A 19,676-nucleotide genomic window follows, 5' to 3' on the forward strand; every position below is an offset into this window, starting at 1 on the left:
CTATTCTATTCTATTCTATTCTATTCTATTCTATTCTATTCTATTCTATTCTATTCTATTCTATTCTCCTATCCTATCCTATCCTATCCTATCCTATCCTATCCTATCCTATCCTATCCTATCCTCTATTCTAATTCTACCCTACCCCACCCCATCCCACCCCACCCATCCCACCCCACCCCACCCAACCCACCCCATCCCACCCCACCCATCCCATCCCACCCATCCCATCCCATCCCATCCCATCCCATCCCATCCCATCCCATCCCATCCCCACACTCCCCCCTCCACACCCCCATTCCCATCCCACCCCCGGGGCCGGGACCTCCTCCAGCAGCCCCATCTCCCCCACCCCTTACTCTCCAGCTCCCCCCCCGCACCTCCCACCCTACCGACCCGGGTTCCTCGTCCCTCGCCGTGCCGGGGGGACCCTCCCGTTCCCCCCCCCGTACCCTTGCCCCCCCCCCGGGCCCGCCCCGCCGCTGCCCCCGCCCCGCAGCCTCGGGCCCGCCCCGGGGAGGTGCCGCGCCGGGCCCGGGGAGCCGGGGGCGCACGATGGGGGCCTGCCTGGGGGTCTGCTCCCTGCTGAGCTGCGTGAGTGCCGGGGCAGCGGGTGGGCACCGCGGGGGGAACCGGAGCCGAACCGGTTCCGAGCCGCAGCAGCACCGGGTTCGGCTCCGGGACGGGACCGGAGGGGGCTCTGGGCGCACCCAGGGTGGGTCTGGGGGCACCCGGGGGAATCGCCCCGGTGCGGTTCTGGGGGGGACAGGGGCGAGCCGGGCCCGCTGCAGCCGGGGGGGGCGCAGGAGGCACCGGACGGGGGAGGGGAAGCGGGGGGGTGCGGCCCGGTGAAGCCGGGGGGGCGCAGGGGACCCCCGGGGGAATGCGCGGGACCCCCCCAGAGGGTGCCCCCCTCTGTACCCGGGGGGTCATAGGGGACCCCCGCGGGCTTGTAGGAGACACCCGCCTGGTGCGCCCCTCTGTACCCCGGGGGAGTCAGGGGACACCCATGGCAGGGGGGCTCACTGCACCCGGGGGTGTCCAAGGGAGCCCCATGGGGTTCGCCCAAGGGAGATGTGGAGCTCATGAATGTCGTGCTCAGGGGGATCCCATAGCATCAGGGCACCCCCCGGGGGTGTGTCCCATGCACCTGGGGGGGCTGTGGGGAGCTGGGGCACTCTTCCTACAGCACTGAGGGAAAGCAGGGTCCTGCCTCCACCCAGCTCTGGGGAGGGCTTGGGGTATCCTGGGCTCCCAGGGCATCCCAGGAGGGGGGCTCACCCCCTGCCCCGATACACCGGGGGTGGAAGCAGGGGCTGACACCCCCCTGTGCCATCCCAGCATCCTGGCTGTGAACGAGGGGCTGGGAGGGGGGCTCTGTGCGGGTGCCATGCCCGGTGCTGTGCCCGGTGACACAGATGGGTGCTGCCGGTGCCGTGCCCCATGACACGCACCCAGCGCTGCCTTCCTGGGCATGGGCTGGGGCAGGTCCCCGAAACCTCCCCACCTGGCTGGGAACGGGGACGGGAACAGGGATGGGGACGGGGCTGCTTTCGCAACTCAGCCTCAAAGTTCTGAGAGTTTCACTTGGACCCGTTGGCAGTATCGGAAATGCCAGGAGTTACTCCAGTGCGGGGCTGTGGAGGGTGTTGACACAATTCTGGATGGTTTCCCCCCCAGAAAACATTTTGGCCCATGATAGAGTCACTCACTTGTAGGTTCTGTGTAGGGTCAGGCCCCTGCATTTCACCTGGCTGTGGGGCGATGCTGGGACCTGGTGCCCAGGGGTTCCCACCTCCCCAGCCTGCGCTGACCTCGTTGCCTTTGGTACTGATTAATTTGCCAGCTCATTAGATGATGACTGGCTGCTTGGCATTGCTTTTGGTTGACTCAGTCTCTGCATCCTCGGGGGTGTGGGGGCGAGGGCAGCCAGGAGGGGGTGGTGCTGGGTTTGGGCTGTGTAAACGGTGCCCGTCCTGCACCGACTGCTCCCCCAGCTGCAGTTCTGGCAGTGAGCTGTGTTTTGTGAGGATGTTGATAGTGAAACTGGCGGGATTAATCTTTAATCTGCGGCAGCTGAAACCTGACGCTTCCTCGTCAGTCCACCACGTTTGTGGGTCACTTCCCTTCGTTTGTTTTTTCTGTCCTGCTGGATCCACCTTTGTACTCGTGGGCATTCTTGAAAGCCCGCTGGGGAGGTGCAATGGGGCACTTCCAGTGCTGTATTCCTACAGAAGGCTTCTTTAGCCTTTTTTCCACTCACTTGTTCAAGAGAAACAAAGGAAAAAGCTGAAATCAAGAGCTGCCTCTTCCCTTGCAAAGGTGTTTGAGAAGGGCAGTTTGTAGGCAGGTTCCCAGTGACAAAAGGCCTGCTGGTGACGTGGGACTCTCAGGTTACCGCCCTACCCCGTTATGCTGGGTGGTGCCTCCCTGTGCTTGCAGGAGGCCATAAAAACTGAAATGAGGCCACAGAGCTTGTCCTCTAAGAGCCTACCCTAAAGTCCAGCTCTGGTTGGACCTGATGATCTTAGAGGTCTTTTCCAAGTTCAATGGTTCTACAATTATGGAAAGCTCCAGGGGGACGTGGGCTCCCCAAAACCTTGTACCTGCAGCATGGTGATGTACCTATCCCAGGGAAAATGGGGTGCCCGGGGTTGTGTCTCCTGCAGGGTTTTGCAGATGCTCAAGCGTGGGGTGCCGTGCAGGAGCATTCCCAAGTATAAGCACATCTCCTGGCCATGCTCAGCCCGTGCCTCTCTCCCTTTTGTCTGACTCTAACCAAGCCCTTGTTGCTTCATTTCTCTTTTAAACAGAAAGCTGTGGGTGCTGGGGACGAGGTTCTGCTCAGGCTGTGGGTTGTGCTGTGATGCCTTTGCACATCTTGCCGTGCGTGTCGTGGTCACCCTGCAACCACAAAGCCTGAGCAGCCTCAACGGTGGGATGTGACAGCAGCAGAGGGCTGAACCCCCAAATTCAGCCACAAATGACAAACCTCACGATTTTTCAGGCTGTTTTCAGTGCCTCTTTTCTTTTCTTTTCTTTTCTTTTCTTTTCTTTTCTTTTCTTTTCTTTTCTTTTCTTTTCTTTTCTTTTCTTTTCTTTTCTTTTCTCTTCTTTTCTCTTCTTTTCTCTTCTTTTCTCTTCTTTTCTCTTCTTTTCTCTTCTTTTCTCTTCTTTTCTCTTCTTTTCTCTTCTTTTCTCTTTTCTTTTCTTTTCTTTTCTTTTCTTTTCTTTTCTTTTCTTTTCTTTTCTTTTCTTTTCTTTTCTTTTCTTTTCTTTTCTTTTCTTTTCTTTTCTTTTCTTTTCTTTTCTCTTTTCTTTTCTTTTCTTTTCTTTTCTTTTCTTTTGAAGGTTACATATGGTAACACCAACACATTTTAAATGCATTCTTGTGCAAACAGTGCACTTAATGAGGAAGTAATCTTGAACTGAAGGCTGCTTTTTCATGTTCTCAAGTCAAAAGCATGAAGTGATGTCTCTTGAGTAGCTCCTTCATGGTCCCTGAGGAAAGGTGTGCTCCTCTTGCCTGCTCAGCACAGCTTCTGGCTGGGCTGGATGCTGTATACATCAGGGAGGAGCTGATTTTGCTTGAGCAGTGATGTGCTGAGGTTTCCAAAATAACTTCAAAGCTTCCTCTAGTGATTTTGGGGAGTCACAGTGAGTGCTGTGAACCTCCACACTCCTGCATCTGAGGAGGAAGCTGCACGTTTGATGTCCCTTCACAGCCACCTGAAAAGCTGCATTTCTTTTCTGCCATCTCCATTTCCCCCCCACTAATTTTAGGATAGAGGAATGTGCATTTTAGTTGATATGGACAGATATTTAATTACCATCGATTGCTGGGCATAATTAAGGAAGTGTGTAGCCTTTTCTGGGTAATAATGAACACACAACGTGCACATCCCCATTATGGGAGAGAGCTGAGCCCTTCCAGTGTCTGTGGGCCTGTGGCTGGCTGAGGCCCCTCAAGTGCAGGGCAGAAAAAGCTGCTTGAGGGGAAGAAGAAAAGCGTCAGAAGCAAAATAAATTGATGAAGTTACCTGCAGATAGAGGGAGAGCAGTTTGGTGAGGACCAGCGAGTGGGACACATATTTAACACGGGACCTTTTGCTCATATGACCTACGAGTGAGTTAAAAGTTCAGAAATGTTTCTTGAACCGTTTCTAACGTTGTTTATTCTCTAACTCTATGCCCTTCTGGGAAATGGGGGTTTTGGATGTGGCCCCGTAGATGTGTGGGTCCATGGAGGTGATGAAGAGGCTGTAAATTGTCCCTGTCCTGCTCAGTCACATCCAGATCAGGACGTGGTGGCCAGGGCTGGCTGCTGGCTGTATGCTGCCCTCCTGCCCCCTAGCCAGCATTAAACCCAATTTCATGCAAAACCCCTCGGTTGTGCTTCCTTGAAGGGCAATGATTGTTGCTCAGGGTAATCCAAAACCTTGTAGGCGTTAAATAAGCAGGTGAATATCCAGTGGGAACAACATTTCAAGGAGCAGCAAAGTCAAACTTGTTGAAGGCCAACTGCAGGGATGTGAACAGCATCTCCCAAATGTTTCTGTCACCACGGTTTGTTGGAGCTGGGGATTTGGACCACCAGAAACCACCGTGGACTTCTGAGGATGCTGCGCCTCGGTTTTCCCACCTATAAAATGGGTTTAGCAGCACGGCCTGCAGGGAGAGCTGGCAGAACTAGCTGGCTTCCCCATGGTGCTGGTATGGGTTTTTTCCCCATCCCCTATTAGGTCGAAAAGGTGATCCCCTTCCCACGCTCCCCCTGCTCTCATTGCAGGTGTCCTGCCTGTGCGGCCCCGCATCATGCCTGCTCTGCGGCTGCTGCCCCTCAGCCAGGAACTCCACCGTGTCCCGCCTCCTCTTCACCTTCTTCCTCTTCCTCTGCACCCTCGTCTCCATCATCATGATCATCCCCGGTGTGGAGAAGGAGCTGTACAAGGTGACTCCTGCTGCCCTCGCGGAGGTTGCCGGACTCGATCACGCTGGGGAAGGGGTTTAGCTTGGGATGGGTACATGAGGCTGTATTAAAAACATGATTTTTTGGGGGTGTGATGTTGCTTCTGGTGCTTTTTTTCAAGCATCTCGCCAGGAGAGGGTGTCATTGACCCTGGCTTTCCATGGAGACGACAATGCAGTGGGATACATTCCTGCAATATCAGATACCAGTTTTTCCCAGCTGTCTATCCAAAAGGTTTCCTACATCCCATTTTGGGACCTTTTGGGAAATGCTGGTTTCACCCCAGCTACCCGGTGCCCCGCAGGGTGGCTTTGGCTGTGTCAACCCACCAGTGTCCCCAGTTGTGCCACCCTCTTGCTGGCCGGCTGAGAGTGCGGGGTGCTCGGGGAGCAGCCGGGGCACTCACTCCCCATCTTCTCACCCCTGCAGCTCCCTGGCTTCTGCAAGGGCAGCGGCTCGGTGCTGGGGGTCCAAGTCCATGCTGACTGCAGCGGCTTCCTGGGCCACAAAGCCGTGTACCGCATGGGCTTCGCCGCGGCCTCCTTCTTCTTCCTCTTCGCCGTGATCATGGTGTGCGTGCGCAGCAGCAAGGACCCGCGAGCGGCTGTGCAGAACGGGTGAGCAAGACCCCACGCTTAGCTTGAAGCATGTTTGGGGGGAGCCCGTTTCCTTTTTTTTTTTTTTTTTTTTTTTTTCTTCCCTTTTTGTCCCCATTCTGTTCACGGGGAACTGGAGGATAAAGCAGAAGAGCAGTTTGAGCCCACTCTCAAGTTTTGGGTCGAATGCAACACTTCTGGGGATGTCCAGCTTGTTTTACCCCCCAGTGCTGCACGTACTGGCTGGTGCAACATGCTGGGAAATCTGGGATTCCCCCAGCACCACTCCTGTCTGGGGAATGCCTGGACCCTGGCTCCTGAACAAGGAGCCGAGTAGCCCCTGAGCATGTTTCCCTGGGGACACTGGTTTGGGAGGGGGACAGCAGAGCCCCTGCCCCAGTGTTTTGGGATCCTTCGGGGGTTCACTCCAAGCAGCGATGGTTCACGTTTACTGACCCTGCCTCCTCTTCCCTCCTGCAGCTTCTGGTTCTTGAAGTTCTTGGTGCTGGTGGGGCTCACGGTGGGGGCCTTCTACATCCCTGACGGCTCCTTCACCTCAGGTGAGGGGCTGCAGGCGGGCAGTGGGGTGGCCACAGGGTTTGCAGCACACCAGGGGCACCATCCTGCCCTCCGTGTCCATGTGTCCTGGCGCTGGGTGCTGCCCCGATGCACCCAGCACTGTCACATTCCCATGGCTAACGGCTTCTTCTCTTCCTCCCACCACCCAAGTCTGGTTCTACTTCGGCGTGGTCGGCTCCTTCCTCTTCATCCTCATCCAGCTCATCCTCCTCATCGACTTTGCCCACTCCTGGAGCCAGCTGTGGCTGCGCAACGCGGGCGAGGGCAGTGCCAAGGGCTGGTACGCAGGTTGGTGTGGCTGTGCCTTGCGCCCTGCTGCCCCAGGAACCTCGTCCTGGGGCCGGGCACTGCCCTGCAGTGGTGCCCGGGGCTCTGCTCCAGCCCCCTTCCTTTTTTCCTTCCTCTCCCAGCCCTTTGCGCTGTCACCTTCATCTTCTACGCTGCCTCCATTGTGGCCATCGTGCTGCTCTATGTTTACTACACCAAGCCCCAGGGCTGCACGGAGGGCAAGGTCCTCATCAGCATCAACCTCATCCTCTGCGTCATCGTCTCGACCATGTCCATCCTGCCCAAAATCCAGGTGAGGTGGCGGGGGGACCGGGAGGCTGATGGCCCTGCCACCTCCCCCTGTGCCGGGATGAGCCCTGAGTGTCCCCGTTGTGTTTGCAGGATGCCCAGCCGCACTCGGGGCTGCTGCAGGCCTCCCTCATCACCCTCTACACTGTCTTCATCACCTGGTCCGCCCTGGCCAACGTCCCCAGTAAGCACAGCACATCCTCAGGCTTGCTGCCTGCTGCTCGGGGGGGGCGTGAGGCTGGGGACAGATGCTGACCCCACTATGTGCCCCCCCAGACCAGGACTGTAACCCCACGCTGCTGCTCAGGAACAGCACGGGCTCAGCAGAGGCTGCCCAGCCGCTGACAACGTGGTGGGATGCCCCGAGCATCGTGGGGCTGGTGATCTTCATCCTCTGCACCCTCTTCATCAGGTGAGGATGTGGCGCGTGGCCCCTGGGACCGCATGGTCCCTCTGCTTGCCCAGAGGCACCAGGAGGATTTTAGGGGAATCGGTGCAGCAGCTTGTTCTGGGGTGTTGGCACCAAGTGCTGCCTGCAGAGCCATCCCGTCCCCAGGTCTGGGCACCCCGCGGGGTTCTGCTCACAGCTTTTAGAGTGTCAGGGGGTTTCAGCATGAGCCATGTCCCCCAGACTGCCCTGCCACCCTAGGGACACCCCTGTGGGGTGTCCCCATGCTGAGGCACAGTCATCCTGATCTGTCTGTCCGTCTGTCTGCAGCATCCGCTCCTCGGACCACGCGCAGGTCAACAAGATGATGCTGACAGAGGAGAGCGGGGCCGGGGCAAGCGCTGGGGATGCAGCGGCGGCAGAGAGCGGAGTGCACCATGCCTATGACAACGAGCAGGACAGCGTCACCTACAGCTACAGCTTCTTCCACCTCTGCCTCGTCCTCGCTGCCCTCTACATCATGATGACGCTCACCAACTGGTACAGGTGGGCAGCAACCCCGGGGGCATCCCCCTTCTCTGCTCCCCCTTCTGTGGGGTCCTCCTTGTACTTGGGCTGGGCACGGCTGCTGGGGATGGATCCACGTGTGAGCAAACTTCACGGGCATCCCAATTAGGGTTAATTATTTGGGGGTGGCTGAGCGCCCTATGGATGTGCTCTGGGTGTGAGTTTGTTGGGTACCCACTTGCAGCACCCCCTCCCGGTCCTTGCAACATCCCCCCTATCCTTTCAGCATCCTCCCCGTCCTTGCAGCATCCTCCCCTGCACCCTGGGAACGTGGGGGAGCAGGGACCCAGCACCGGGGCTGCATCCCCCAGCACGTGGCTGGGGACCTCGGGGCTGCAGGGTGCCACCGTGCCAGCATGGCGTGGTGACAAGTGCCCCCTTCGTGCCCTTTCAGGCCCGACGAGAGCCTTCGGGTGCTGAGCAGCCCCTGGACAGCCGTGTGGGTGAAGATCTGCTCCAGCTGGGCCGGGCTCCTGCTCTACGCCTGGACGCTGGTGGCTCCGCTGGTGCTGCCAGACCGGGACTTCAGCTGAGGTGGCCGCGGGCATCCCCCCATCAGGGGCAGCCCCAGCTCTGCCTTGGCCCCAGCCTCAAGTTTTGCACGTGGGTTGTGCCTTCTAGCAGGCTTTCAGTCTTAATTTACAAGGGATAAAGTGCCAAGCAGGGACAGTCAGCGAGAGGGCTGGGACTTCCCTAAGGACGTCTGTACCGCAGTTAACACTGCCCGTGCTTGCCTCGTGCCTTCAGTGGTGCCTCCAGCTGCCCTCCTCTTGGCCTTTGGAGGGTTGCATTTGCCCGAGTCGCTCTCCTCTTGCTTAGTGCCCCGGGACCGCGGTGCCTTCTGCAGGGCCTTTGGGGACCAGCTGTGACAAGGAGACAGGACCCGGCCGCCAGTCTCTGCTGCTTCCCCAGCCAGCCTGGAGGGAAGCCAAGCTGGGGGCTGTGTGTCGCCTGTGACCCCTTCCAGCCTTGGAGGGTCGGCTGACTCCCCCAGGGCTCTCCCTTCCTCCTCAATAAAGTCTTGTTTGGAAAAAAAAAAAGAAAAAAAGAAAAAGGCATCTTTGTCCTTCTGGGTTCTTCTGTGGGGCTTTCTGGGGCATGTATGGTATGGACCTAGTGCTGGGGTGAGGGCACAGTGTGCGTGCAAGCAGGGGAGCAGCGTTTTGGGGCACGGTGACTTGTGGTAGTGACTTGTGGCCCAGCGAGCCCTGATCAGAGCACCTGACAGTGGGGGCACCCTGGGATGGGGTGGGCATGCTGCATGGTGTGGGGAACAGCAGGGTGCAGCCTGTGTTGTGCTTCTATGTGCTATAGCCTTCATCCTGCACCCTGCACCCCGTGTCCTTCATCCTGCACCCTGCATCCTCTGGGAGACTGGGGCTTGGGGGATGCGAGCAGATTTGGGGTGCACAGCAGGAGGGGGTTGCACCACGGTGGGGTGCACGCCGTGCCGGGGTTGCAGCACGATGGGGACCCTCGGTTCAGGGGTGCACCCCGGGGGGGGCCGTGCCCCGCGGTGAGCGCACACTGCGCAGGGGGGCCCTGGGGACGGGGGGTGGGGACCTGTGCCCCGGGGCCGCTCCCGGCTTCTTCCCTCGTCAGCTCCGGGGCCGAACCGGGCCGGGGGGGGGGCAGAGGGAGCGGTAGGGACCGGGGGGCTTTTGGGGAGGCGGGGCGGGGCCGGGCCGTGCGGCTCAGGCGGGCCCCGACGGCAGCCACGAGGTGGTGCTGGCGGCACGCGCTGCAGGGCGCGTCCTGCACAGCGCATCATGGCCTGGTGTGTGAGTCCTGCATCGTGTGTCCTCCTCCACCCTGCGTGCTGTGTCCCGAATCCTCTGTCCTGTGTGGTGTTGGTGTGTCCTGTCCTCTCCTGTCCTGTGTCCTGTGCCCTTCGTGGTGCATCCTGCATCGAGTGTCCTGTCCTGCGTGCTGTGTCCTGCATGGCGTATCCTGTCCTACACCGTGTGTCCTGCCTGGTGTGTCCTGCCCTGTGAGCTTTGCCCTGCTCCTTACACCCTGCGCCTCACAACCTGAGTCCTGTGCCTGCTCCTTTCACCCTGCATGCTGCAACCTAAGTCCTGCACGCTGCACCCTTCATTTTACATCCTGCATCGTGCACCCCGTACCATCCGTCTTACATCTTCATTCATCCTGCAACGTGCATCCTATACTCTTTATCCCATGTCCTTTAACCTGCATCATGTCTTGTGCATGCTGCACCTTGCATCCTGCACCTTGCACCATGCACCCTGCACCCTTCAATCTGCATCCTGCATCCTGCACACCTCAGTCTGCATCATGTACCCTGCACCCTACATCATCCATCCTCCTTGTCGTGCAGCCTTCACCCTCCACCACCATTCACTTTGCACCCTGTACCTTGCAGTCTGGACCCTGCAACCTTCCTGCAGCCCCCTCTGGGAGAGCTGGTGTGTGTCTGTGAACAGAGGAGCTCTGCAGCTGCAGCCAGGCTGTGCAGCACTGTGACTTGCCTTGGAGTGGCCAGCACCTGCCTAGGTCCCCAACACACCATAGGCAAGTGACACTTGCCCACACAACATGGTCCCCATGGCCTGCAGGGCCCTTCTCAGCCCTTTCCCATATGGGTTTGCTGCCTGCATCTCCCATCGTGCAGGAGAGCCAAACCCGCTGCAGCTGGAGGTGATGCAGGGACAGGCTGCCTGTGCCAGCCCCCGGCCAGCAGCACGTCTCCAGCTACAGCCAGAATGCCTCGTCCCTGGGATTTTCTCTGAAACAAGAAATCCTTGTTCTTTCTTTCTTTCTTTATTTATTTATTTTCCCAGCTCTCCAACTGGATCCAAACAGCTCTAGTGTAAAGCTGCGGGAATAACCCGATGGTTTGTTGGTCATTCCCATGAATCTTCTTAGAAAGGTCTGAACTGCACGAGGTGCTGCTGCGAGATTTGTTTCATTTCACCCCTATCCAGTATTGATCAGAATATGGATGGTTTCAGCTCCTTGATTTCTTTATGGGGTATTTCAGACCTGTAGCAAATGCTCCCCAGTGCAATTATCATTGCACACCCAAAACATCTGAGGACACTGGGGCAGGTGAGTAGGGGGCACATGGGCACGAGCCCCAGCAGCACTGCAGGCTGCCTCCAGCATCCCAGCATCCTTCTCATTTATCATCTGGCTACAGGGCACCTTCAGAGGAAGGTCAGTCCATGGGGGAGCCTGGCTGTATAAGTTAATACAATACACACACACACACACACACAAAAGACCCTGTAGCTCAGGACAGCCCAAATTATGCTTTGCTTCATGGCTCTGATGGAAAAGGGGTGCCCAGAGGAGAGCTTGCACACATGCAGTATGCACAGCCATGGTACAGAGGCAGCGATCTTCTAAAAAAGACTTTTTGTGGTGACTGTCACTTCCAAAGGGAAAGGTCCCAGCGCTGTGCACGTGCCCTGCATGCACTCCACGAGCAGAGTGGCCCTTTGGCTCTTTACATTCAAATTTTCTGGGTGAATATTTTGAACAAACATCTGCATCAACATATTTTTGAACAAACACCTGCCACCCTTCGCTCAGCAGAAAGTGCCCAGGTCAGGCCCCCCCATCCTACCCTGCTCTTGAGCCCCATGCTGAGCAGGATCAGGCCCTGCATCAGCCCATTGGGCTGGGACCGTCCCCAGCCCCCCAGCTGTTATTGCTCCAATTCACTCTCCTTGGGGGGGAATCGGGAGGGGGGGGGGAAGGCGGGGAGAACTCAGAATTATGGATCTCGGGAGGAATTAGAGCAAAGTAGGAAATTGAGGAAAAGCTCAGCAGCTTGCTTTACAAAATGTAATTGTGGTGGCTGCCTTCCCAAATAAAATGGAATTAAATAAAACAGAGGTGGGTGTAGGCTAAATCCCACAGGGGATGTCACCCTTCTGGAGCCCTGTGGGACACTGAGGGGTCCAGGATCTTGGTGGCATCTCCTGCAGTCCTCAGGTGGCTGGCAGAGGGGAACACCAGGCCCAGGGCTGGGGGTCCCAAGCAGAGCCCCCCCACATCAGTTTATTCTCTTTAATGCACGCTCTCTCCTGTTTTTATTTTATTCATGGGATTAACACATCAGGCAGCAGCCGGACTGGCTTTTGCTCAGAAGAGGAGGGGAAAGCGTTTACATAATTCATTTAAATGAGGCACCCGGGGAAATCCAAATTGGACTTCCAGCGTGTTTACAGTGCCACGCAGAGCCCCATGATCCGCATCTGGAGCCATTAATGCCTCCCAGACGGACCACAGAGCATGTATAATTAATTGTGGAGCAGAGCCATTGCCCAGCCTCCTAACAAACGCTCTCCCTCCCACTCAGAGGCAGCTTCATCAGCCCTGCACCCCCAGGATGGGGATTTATTTCAGGGCATCTTTCCTGTCTCCCAAGGACCCCAACCAAACTGACCCAACCGAGCAGCCAGGGAAGTGTGGGGTGAAGGCAGCAGGAGGAGGGACCCAGGGAGTTGTTAAATCACAGCTCCTTTGGTGGCCTTGGGGATGAGAAGTGGTGGTGAGGATGATGGGGTTTGCATTCCATAGCAGAGCCCATTTTTCCTATGGCATCAGATTTTTTTTCCATGCAGAAAGCAGAGAGTTTGGACCCAACAGCAGCCCACGTGCTTCTGGGGCTGCTCAGGTTGCATTTGCCCCCAGACATCCCCGTGCTGCTGTCTCCACCTTCAGCACTGCTGAAGAGCGGAGGAGGGATGAGAAGGAAGACAGAGAGGGAAAAAAAAATTGCGCTTGAACCCTGCTGCTAGAGAAACATCTATACCTATAAATACCCATGATGTGAGCGGGAGCAGGCTGTGTCTCCTGCAGCTCCCTAAGGCAGCAGAGCCACCTTGCCCCAGCTAACCTTGTTCCAGCACAGGCTCCTGTAATGCACACAAGTTGCTGCAGCTTTGCAGGTGATTTTGGAGGAAAAAGGGAAAAACAAAACAAAACAAACAAAAAACACCCCCCCCAAAAAATATCCCAAGCAACCAGAAAAGAAAAGAAATCATCAGGAGCCCCAAGGGACCCACTGGCATGTCCTGGCCACTTGCTGTTTCCAGCTCATGGTTTTCCAAAAGCTCCCAGGCTGGTGACACTGGGACACGATGTCCCTCTGCAGGCCCGCAGCCCATAGCCACCCCTTTCAGTGAGGCTGGGCTGAGCTTCTCCATCCCAGCAGCCTGTCTCACTGGTGCCTGGACAATCCCACACCAAGTGCTGTGCTTACACCCTGCTGGTGCCTTTGCTGGTGCTGGGGCTGCACTGGTGCAGACAATGCCAGGGTGAGGCTTTCCAGATCCCAAACTCAAATTAACTCCAGGTCTAGAGACATGCGGTCAGCCCTGGACGAACTCAAATCCCTTCTCAGACAGCACAGAAGCAGCAAGGGGGTGATGATCTTGCTGGGACTCTGCAGCTCCTCATTGCCCATGCAGCAGTTGGGTGGGGGGGCACATATGGGACACCCTCCAGGCAGCACCCTGGAGTCACCCCACATTGCTCATCACACAGCACTCATCCTTCATCCCTTCTTGGTGGCAGGAGGCAGCAGAAACTAGCACTGCAAGAGCTAATAGGACATTTGCTTTCCCTGTCCCGGGGCTCCCTGTCTCTCTCCGATGCTCCTTTTGGGATTTCTTTCCTCCAAGCTGCACAGCACCACTGTTGTTCTTTTCTTTCTAGTATGATCTATGTTATCTGTGTTTGGATGGGGGCCACGAGCATCCCCTCCAGCCCGGGGCTGAGCACAGCATCATTTGGCTCGAGCAAGAGGGGCTGAGGCCCCCGGGCTCCAAAGATTCCAGTGGGGCCGAGCAATGAGTGGAAACATTTGCTCTGATAGACGCTTGCACCTTTGCCTCTATCTTTCAGCTGGGTCCCATTTGCAGGTTTTTTTTTTTTCCTTCTTTCTTTTTGGCTTCCTGCCACCTAAAATGCCGTTGAGGCAAGGCGTCACGTCCCAGCCTAGCAAAGCCTGGGCTGGTTCCAGGCCCCGGAGAAAGCCCAGCCCTGGGAGCATCCCCTGCCGCCCGGCACGTAGGGTTACTCCAGATGTCCATGCTGGGAGCCCTGGGTGCTGCTGCACGTGTCCATGCTGACGGGAGCTGGGGAAGGACAGACAGACAGCCGACGTCACCCTCCTCCATGGGGTTTTCTTGGGTGCACTGGGGGAAGATTTGGGGCTTTTTTTTTTTTTTTTTTTTTTTTAACTCCTTGTTACAAGCAGGGTTTTTTGGAAGCCATCTCCCTTCTCTTTTGCTCTCTGACTCATCCCCTTCTTCTCCTGTGCAGCTCCCCACATCCGCAGGGGCTCAACAGCCTCCCCAGGGCCACCCCCCAGTAACGCTGCAATCTCAGGGCCATTGGTGCTGTGGAGACAATGCCACAAAGCGAACGCTTTCCTCTCTTCTGCACTACTTATAGCAGTGAATTCTAATGTAAGACACAAGTTGTTCACCATGGTATTGAGCAAGCAACACTGCCCCCCCCCCCCCCCGGCTGCTGAGGGGTCTCTAACAGCACCTTGGTGCAGCCGGGCGATGCGTCAGCACGAGCACCAGGAACCCTGCCCTGGGCTGCAGATTTTCTGCTCCACACTCCCTGGGAATTATCCCGTGACACCTGTAGCATCCCTACCGGGGTCCCACTGAAGGCTGGGGTAGGTGTTGGTTGCATTTTGGGGAGCCCAGCAGTCCCTGGGCTGTCGGTACCCACACGATGGAGATGCCATTTAGTGGGCGCAGCGGTGGGGATGCATTGAGCTGGCTCCCTGCTTCGAACACCCATGAGACCATCCCAGCACTTCAGCCTCATCCAGGCTTCCAAATGCAGGTGGGCCGCTAATAATCAGCACGATTTGGGTCAGTAATAAATAACCACCCAGCAGGGCTCTCGCTGGAGCACCCGCGGCCAACAGGCAGCACGCGGCGCGCTGGGAGAACATCTGCAGAGCCACTTCTGTGTGCTGCTGCAAACAGCTTTTGTGCTGGAAATCAGAGTCAAAGGGAATTGTTGCAGTTTCGCTGACTTGGAGGAAATCTGATTAAAACACAAACAAGCTGAAGGGAATTGCACTGTACACAGAGCTGCCTGCCAGCCCAGCCTCCCTCTGTCCTCGTGGATGGAGAGAAGGGACCGAGCGCAGGCTGGTCCCACCCCATCCCTCTGCTCTCCACCACCACATGGAGCAGGAGCCCCCCAGGCTGCTCGGTGCTGCTCACACTTGCAGTCAGACACAACCTGAGCACACACTTCTTTGGCACAATTCCCTGCTTGTGCTGAGCAAGGCAATGCTGCTAAGCCACGAGAAGGAGCAGCTGGGCACACACAGCCGCTTGCATCCGCCTTCTCCCAAAGCTCTCTGTGTCACCTGCAGGGCAAAACCCCAGGGATTTTGCAGTGGGGCTGCTCAAACAGAGGGAGATAGGCAGCTGGCAGAGAGCTGCTGTGTGCTGGGGCTACTGGTGTGTGGTGGAGCTGGGTGGCTGCTGTGCGACAGCAGCATGCTAGGATCACGAGGAAGGGATGCCCAGAGGTGGGAACCAGTTTTTGCTCAGCTTTGTGTATTTTCTATAATTTGTGCAGTTTTCAGGAGGCTGGACAGGGGAACGTGCAGGAGTCAAAAGGGAGGAATTGAAATAAGTCGGTTTGGAGGCTTGCATAAAAGCATGGAGGTGTCCTAGTGCCAGGCAGTGACACTAAATGTGCTTTGGAGCTAACGTAGTAGGGTATTGCAGGAACCTTGTAGCTCAGTCCCTGCACATTTGTGCTAATAAATGGCTTAGTATGCACTGAAAAGTCTCTGCTGGTGCTCCGGAGAGGAGAAGCTTCAGGCTGTACTCTGGGGTCTGCAGTGGGGTCTGGCACACGGCAGTGCCCGCTTCTACAAGTCTGCAGCCTGGATTTGCAGAAGGATTTAAGGGCTTAGCTCCTGCTGCTCAGGCACCCAAGTGCCTTTGAGGGTCTGGGCAGGAGGATTTACGTGCAATTTGGCAGTGTCATTTTGTTGCTTCCAGTGGAAACAGCTGGGACGTGAGGACAGAGGAGGGTTCCCCTTGCAGCCATGCCCTGAGCTCTGCTGTCCAAACGTGCGCTGCAGCTGCAGTGATGCCTGTGGTCCTTCTGGATGCCGCAAGAGGACTCCAGACCTGACTGCTGGTGGCTTTGCATTGCTCTTTCTTGGTGCCAGGTAGCTTTGACTTCTCTCTATATTCTTGGGGTGAGAGCAAAGTCCCTAAAGTCCAATAAACATACATTTGGGTTCTGGAGACCACAAAAGCCCCCAGATCTCTGCTGCAGGTGCCCAGCTGGCAGCACGGGGCTCTTCCTGGAGCTGTTGCCTGAGGAAATGATCAGCCAGGCTTGGGACAGCCCTGGGGACCTGAGCAGGGAAATCTGCAGAAAGAGCCTCCCCGCCGTGCCCCGGTGCCTGTCCCCACGTCTCCCCAGGGACAGCAGCTGCTTGGGCTGCCTCTCCCTTTCTCACAGTCTTGTGCCGTGCTCGTCACGAAGATATCAAAAATAAACGAGCGGCTCTGGCCCTTGCCTGGGGAGTTGTAGCCTCCAGGGCTGGATGCGGCTGCAGAGCTCAGGGCTGTATCTGTAAACCTGCATGAGACCATGAAAACCCTAAATACATCATTCCCAACAGATGTTTCTCGATCTGTGCCTTAAATCCTTGGAGAAAAGTTAAATCCCTGTGGGACGCATCCTGCTGCATCCCCTCCATGCAAACCCCCTGGGGCTGCCCGGGCTGGAGCCGTTCCCAACCCTCTGCTTGCTGCTCCTGTTCCCTCATCCCCACGCTGTTTTGGGGTGAAGCTGACTCATGCTGGGCTTGTGACAGGCTCTAAGCCCCGCTTACCTCCTTGCCCAGCTCCCACCAGCTGCTCGTCCCATCCTGCAGTTGTTTTGTGGAGCAGCTCAGCTTGCAGGGGCTTGTGCTTGCTCCTCTGGAAGGGATTTTTCACATCAGCCACGCTGAAGGTCTCACTGGCCTTCTGCTAGCAGGATGGTTTAGGTGCAAGTTGGAAAATGATGATTTTTGTTCTCCTCTCAGAGCCCGGCCTCACACAGGGATGCTGAGTGGCACCGCCAGGATCAGGTCCTGATGGCTTCAGAACCTGGCCTCTGTGCCTTGCTCATGACAGCAGCAACGTAGCCAGTGCCAAAAGCTTTGCTTAGCAGAGATATTGGACTTCTGCTGTATTTCCCTTGCCATTATTTACAGATGGAGATGCTGGGGCTCGATGAATTTCTGAAAGACATCAAGGAGGCCCATTTAGAGCAGAAAATAGGATTTTTGGCACCAGATTGCTGCTCTTCCCCTCTCGCGTGAGAGAGGTCCAGGGTGTGTGTTAGTTTTCATGAATTGAACAGCTTGATCTGTGCCGAATGGGAGCTTCTGGTTTTCCTAAGCAGGGCTCCTTGAAGAAAGGGTTTCACTGCCAATGTCAGGGAAAAAGACCATGAAGATCCCACTTAGAAAAACTTTGTGAAGGCCAAGTGCTGTTAAATGAGCTGAGGTGATGTAACAATCATCGCTTCTTACAAAAATAAAGGGGGTTTCCATCACCAGGGTGCAACTGAATGTACCAGGTTTCTTATTGGCAATTGAGAGGTCTAGCTCAGGTTTCAATTAAAAAAAAATCACTTTTTTTTTTTTTTTTTTAAATTCCTAGGAAATCTGTCTCAAAGTTCTCCTTTGTTCACCAAGTATTTTCATGTTCTAAAGCACTTTGAATGTAAAATTTGAGGGTGAATCATATTTTCGCTTTAAATAAAACTCCTTCCATACTTAAGAATGTGTTTGTCATCGATTGTGTGACTTGTGTGATTGAGCGGTGGTTAGAAGAAATAAGGCAGCCAATAATTATCCCGAGGCTTCACCAAGGTGTGCTTTATTGAGGAAGACATGATGAAAGAGGCAATGTTTGTGGGAAGAAAACAGATTTTTTTATTATGATATAGCTGGAAGATAAGGACCAGCTTTTAACCACGGACAAGACAATGTCCATGGATAACAGCAAGTGTGTCCTTTTTTCCCTCCACATGCTATTTACCCTGCTGATGGCAGTGACTCACCCTGCAGACTTGCCCTGCTTCCATCCTCGCACAGGCAGAGCTGTCACCGCGCTGTTACACCAGGACAATAAAAGTCATGTTCTTATCTGCCAGGTGGATGAATTCGTTAAGGGATTTTTTGGAGCAGGTCTAGACACAAGGAAATGTTACATTTCCGTGCTGCAGGTCCCACCTTGCTCTGGTGGTTTTTCTGCTAACTGAGGAGCCCAGGGAGGTGCCGCTGGTCCTGGCAGCCAGCAGCTGCCTCGCACTTTGGTGGCCTTTCCTCTACTAAATGTCACAATACTTTTTTAAGTGACAAAGGCCACTTTGGAGAGCTGGCCATAGAAGTTGGACAGCCTCCTGCAGCGTTTGCCTGTCGGATGCAAGCTCAGCATTGCTCAGCCCAGTGAGAAGCAGCCACTGAGGACCACGTGCACAGGGGCCCCATCCACACAGTGCTGTGATGGGCAGAGCCCCGTTTTCTGTTCATCTTCCCATTTTATCTTATGTGCTCCCTTTTTTGAGGTGACCCACCTGCACTGGGGCCATGCCTGCCCTTTCTGCTCCATGGGTCTGTGGAGGAGGAGGAAAGCAGGCAGGGAAGGAGGGTTTTGGTGACACGGCTTGTGAGCAGTTTTGGGACATCCTCCTAGATGGGGGGGGGGGAGGGGAGGGGGTCATGGTCCTCAGCAAAACCTGAGTCAGAAAGGGTTTAAAGCACTTTATAACCATGAAAGCCAATGTCTCTGCTCCTGACTCCCTGGCACCACGCACACTGGATCCACGGTTACTTCAGGCTCTGTGCTGGAAAGGAGAAAAGTGGAAAAAAAAAAAAAAAAGAAAATATGGAGAAATGGCCAAATGTGCCTTGCCATCCAGGGATGTTCCAACCCTAAGCTTCACGTCTCTCCCTGACTTCCATCTTCCACTGGCTGTTTCTGGGGCCATGGGTGCTGTGGGCAGCTGGGGACGTGCTGGGGACACGCAGCACCTGGCTCTCCTCCCAGCACTCGTTGCTGGCTGATGTGAGCCCTCCCAGGAGCATGGATGCATCCTGCATCCCCTGCAAGCAGTTGGTCATGCAGAGCCCCATTGAGCCCAGGCACATCCGTGGTGCTCCACTTTGGGAAACTGAGGCACGCTCATGGGCATCCATTGCACCCTCATGCACCCAAACTGCACCCTGCAGACCTTGGCATCAGCCGGGTGGCTGGTGGGGCAAATATTGCAGCCCACCACAGCCTGAAGAGCTCTAAGACCTGGAGTAATTGAATAACTACGATGTCCTTTCCCTTACATCCTACAACACACCCCTAGTTTGCCCCTGCTGTGTTGAAGCTCAAGCCCAGAGGACGCACAGCCACGGATGTTTAGCAGAGCCAAGAAAATGACTGAAGTGTCTTTGAAAACTGACTGCAATATGAACCGAAATTGCAGCAACGTACGAGGTGTAAGCCTGGTGGTCAGCAGCCTTCAGAGAGCAGGGATTTACCATGGACACCTGCTGGGGAGCAGGGAAGGAGCAGCCCAGAGATCTCCCAGCATCTCGGATGGACGGACAGACAGAAGATGCTCTGCATGGGCCAGGCCCCCTTTGCATGACTGCCACTTGGGACAAGTTAAAAACAACCCCAAAGAAATCTGGGCTTGCAAAGTGAGGGAACACAGAGTTTGTATTGGAAACATCTGGAGCAGCAAACAATGTCTGCGCTCCCCAGGGGCAGGGGGTGGCAGACCAAATCCGTGCAAGTCTGTGCTATGTTCCTCAGGAGGAGAGGTCATGGGGACCCTCTGGAGTCAGAGATCATCCCTGAAAAAAGAGAGCGACAGCAAACATTTGGGAGCCTGCTGAGGTTTGGCAGCTCCCCATTGTAGCTTATTTTGCCTCATGAAGAGAAGGTCAAGGCAGGACCTAACAGCAGCCTCC

At 55.8% G+C, this 19,676-nt stretch overlaps 1 protein-coding gene across 1 annotated transcript; it reads left to right on the plus strand.

Annotated features, from left to right (window-relative positions):
- The first annotated feature begins 490 nt into the window (after positions 1–490).
- On the plus strand, positions 491–8,716 carry SERINC2 (serine incorporator 2). The gene is made up of 10 exons (XM_082777512.1): positions 491–594; positions 4,790–4,951; positions 5,399–5,586; positions 6,046–6,125; positions 6,295–6,432; positions 6,555–6,724; positions 6,814–6,904; positions 6,997–7,132; positions 7,439–7,654; positions 8,070–8,716. Exons 1-10 carry the CDS (start codon positions 556–558, stop codon positions 8,206–8,208), a joined length of 1,359 nt encoding a protein of 452 aa, XP_082633638.1. The 5' UTR covers positions 491–555; the 3' UTR covers positions 8,209–8,716.
- The last annotated feature ends 10,960 nt before the right edge of the window (positions 8,717–19,676 follow it).

Source organism: Aythya marila (genome assembly GCF_965140915.1).
Source record: "Aythya marila genome assembly, chromosome: 22".
In the NCBI taxonomy this organism is placed as follows: domain Eukaryota; kingdom Metazoa; phylum Chordata; class Aves; order Anseriformes; family Anatidae; genus Aythya; species Aythya marila.

Excerpts from the sequence above, each read along its gene's own strand:
- SERINC2 (XM_082777512.1), top strand. The coding sequence starts at position 556 with ATGGGGGCCTGCCTGGGGGTCTGCTCCCTGCTGAGCTGC. Across the intron at positions 6,905-6,996 it reads CGCCCTGGCCAACGTCCCCA|ACCAGGACTGTAACCCCACG; the intron begins GTAAGCACAGCA and ends GTGCCCCCCCAG. Across the intron at positions 7,655-8,069 it reads ACGCTCACCAACTGGTACAG|GCCCGACGAGAGCCTTCGGG; the intron begins GTGGGCAGCAAC and ends GTGCCCTTTCAG.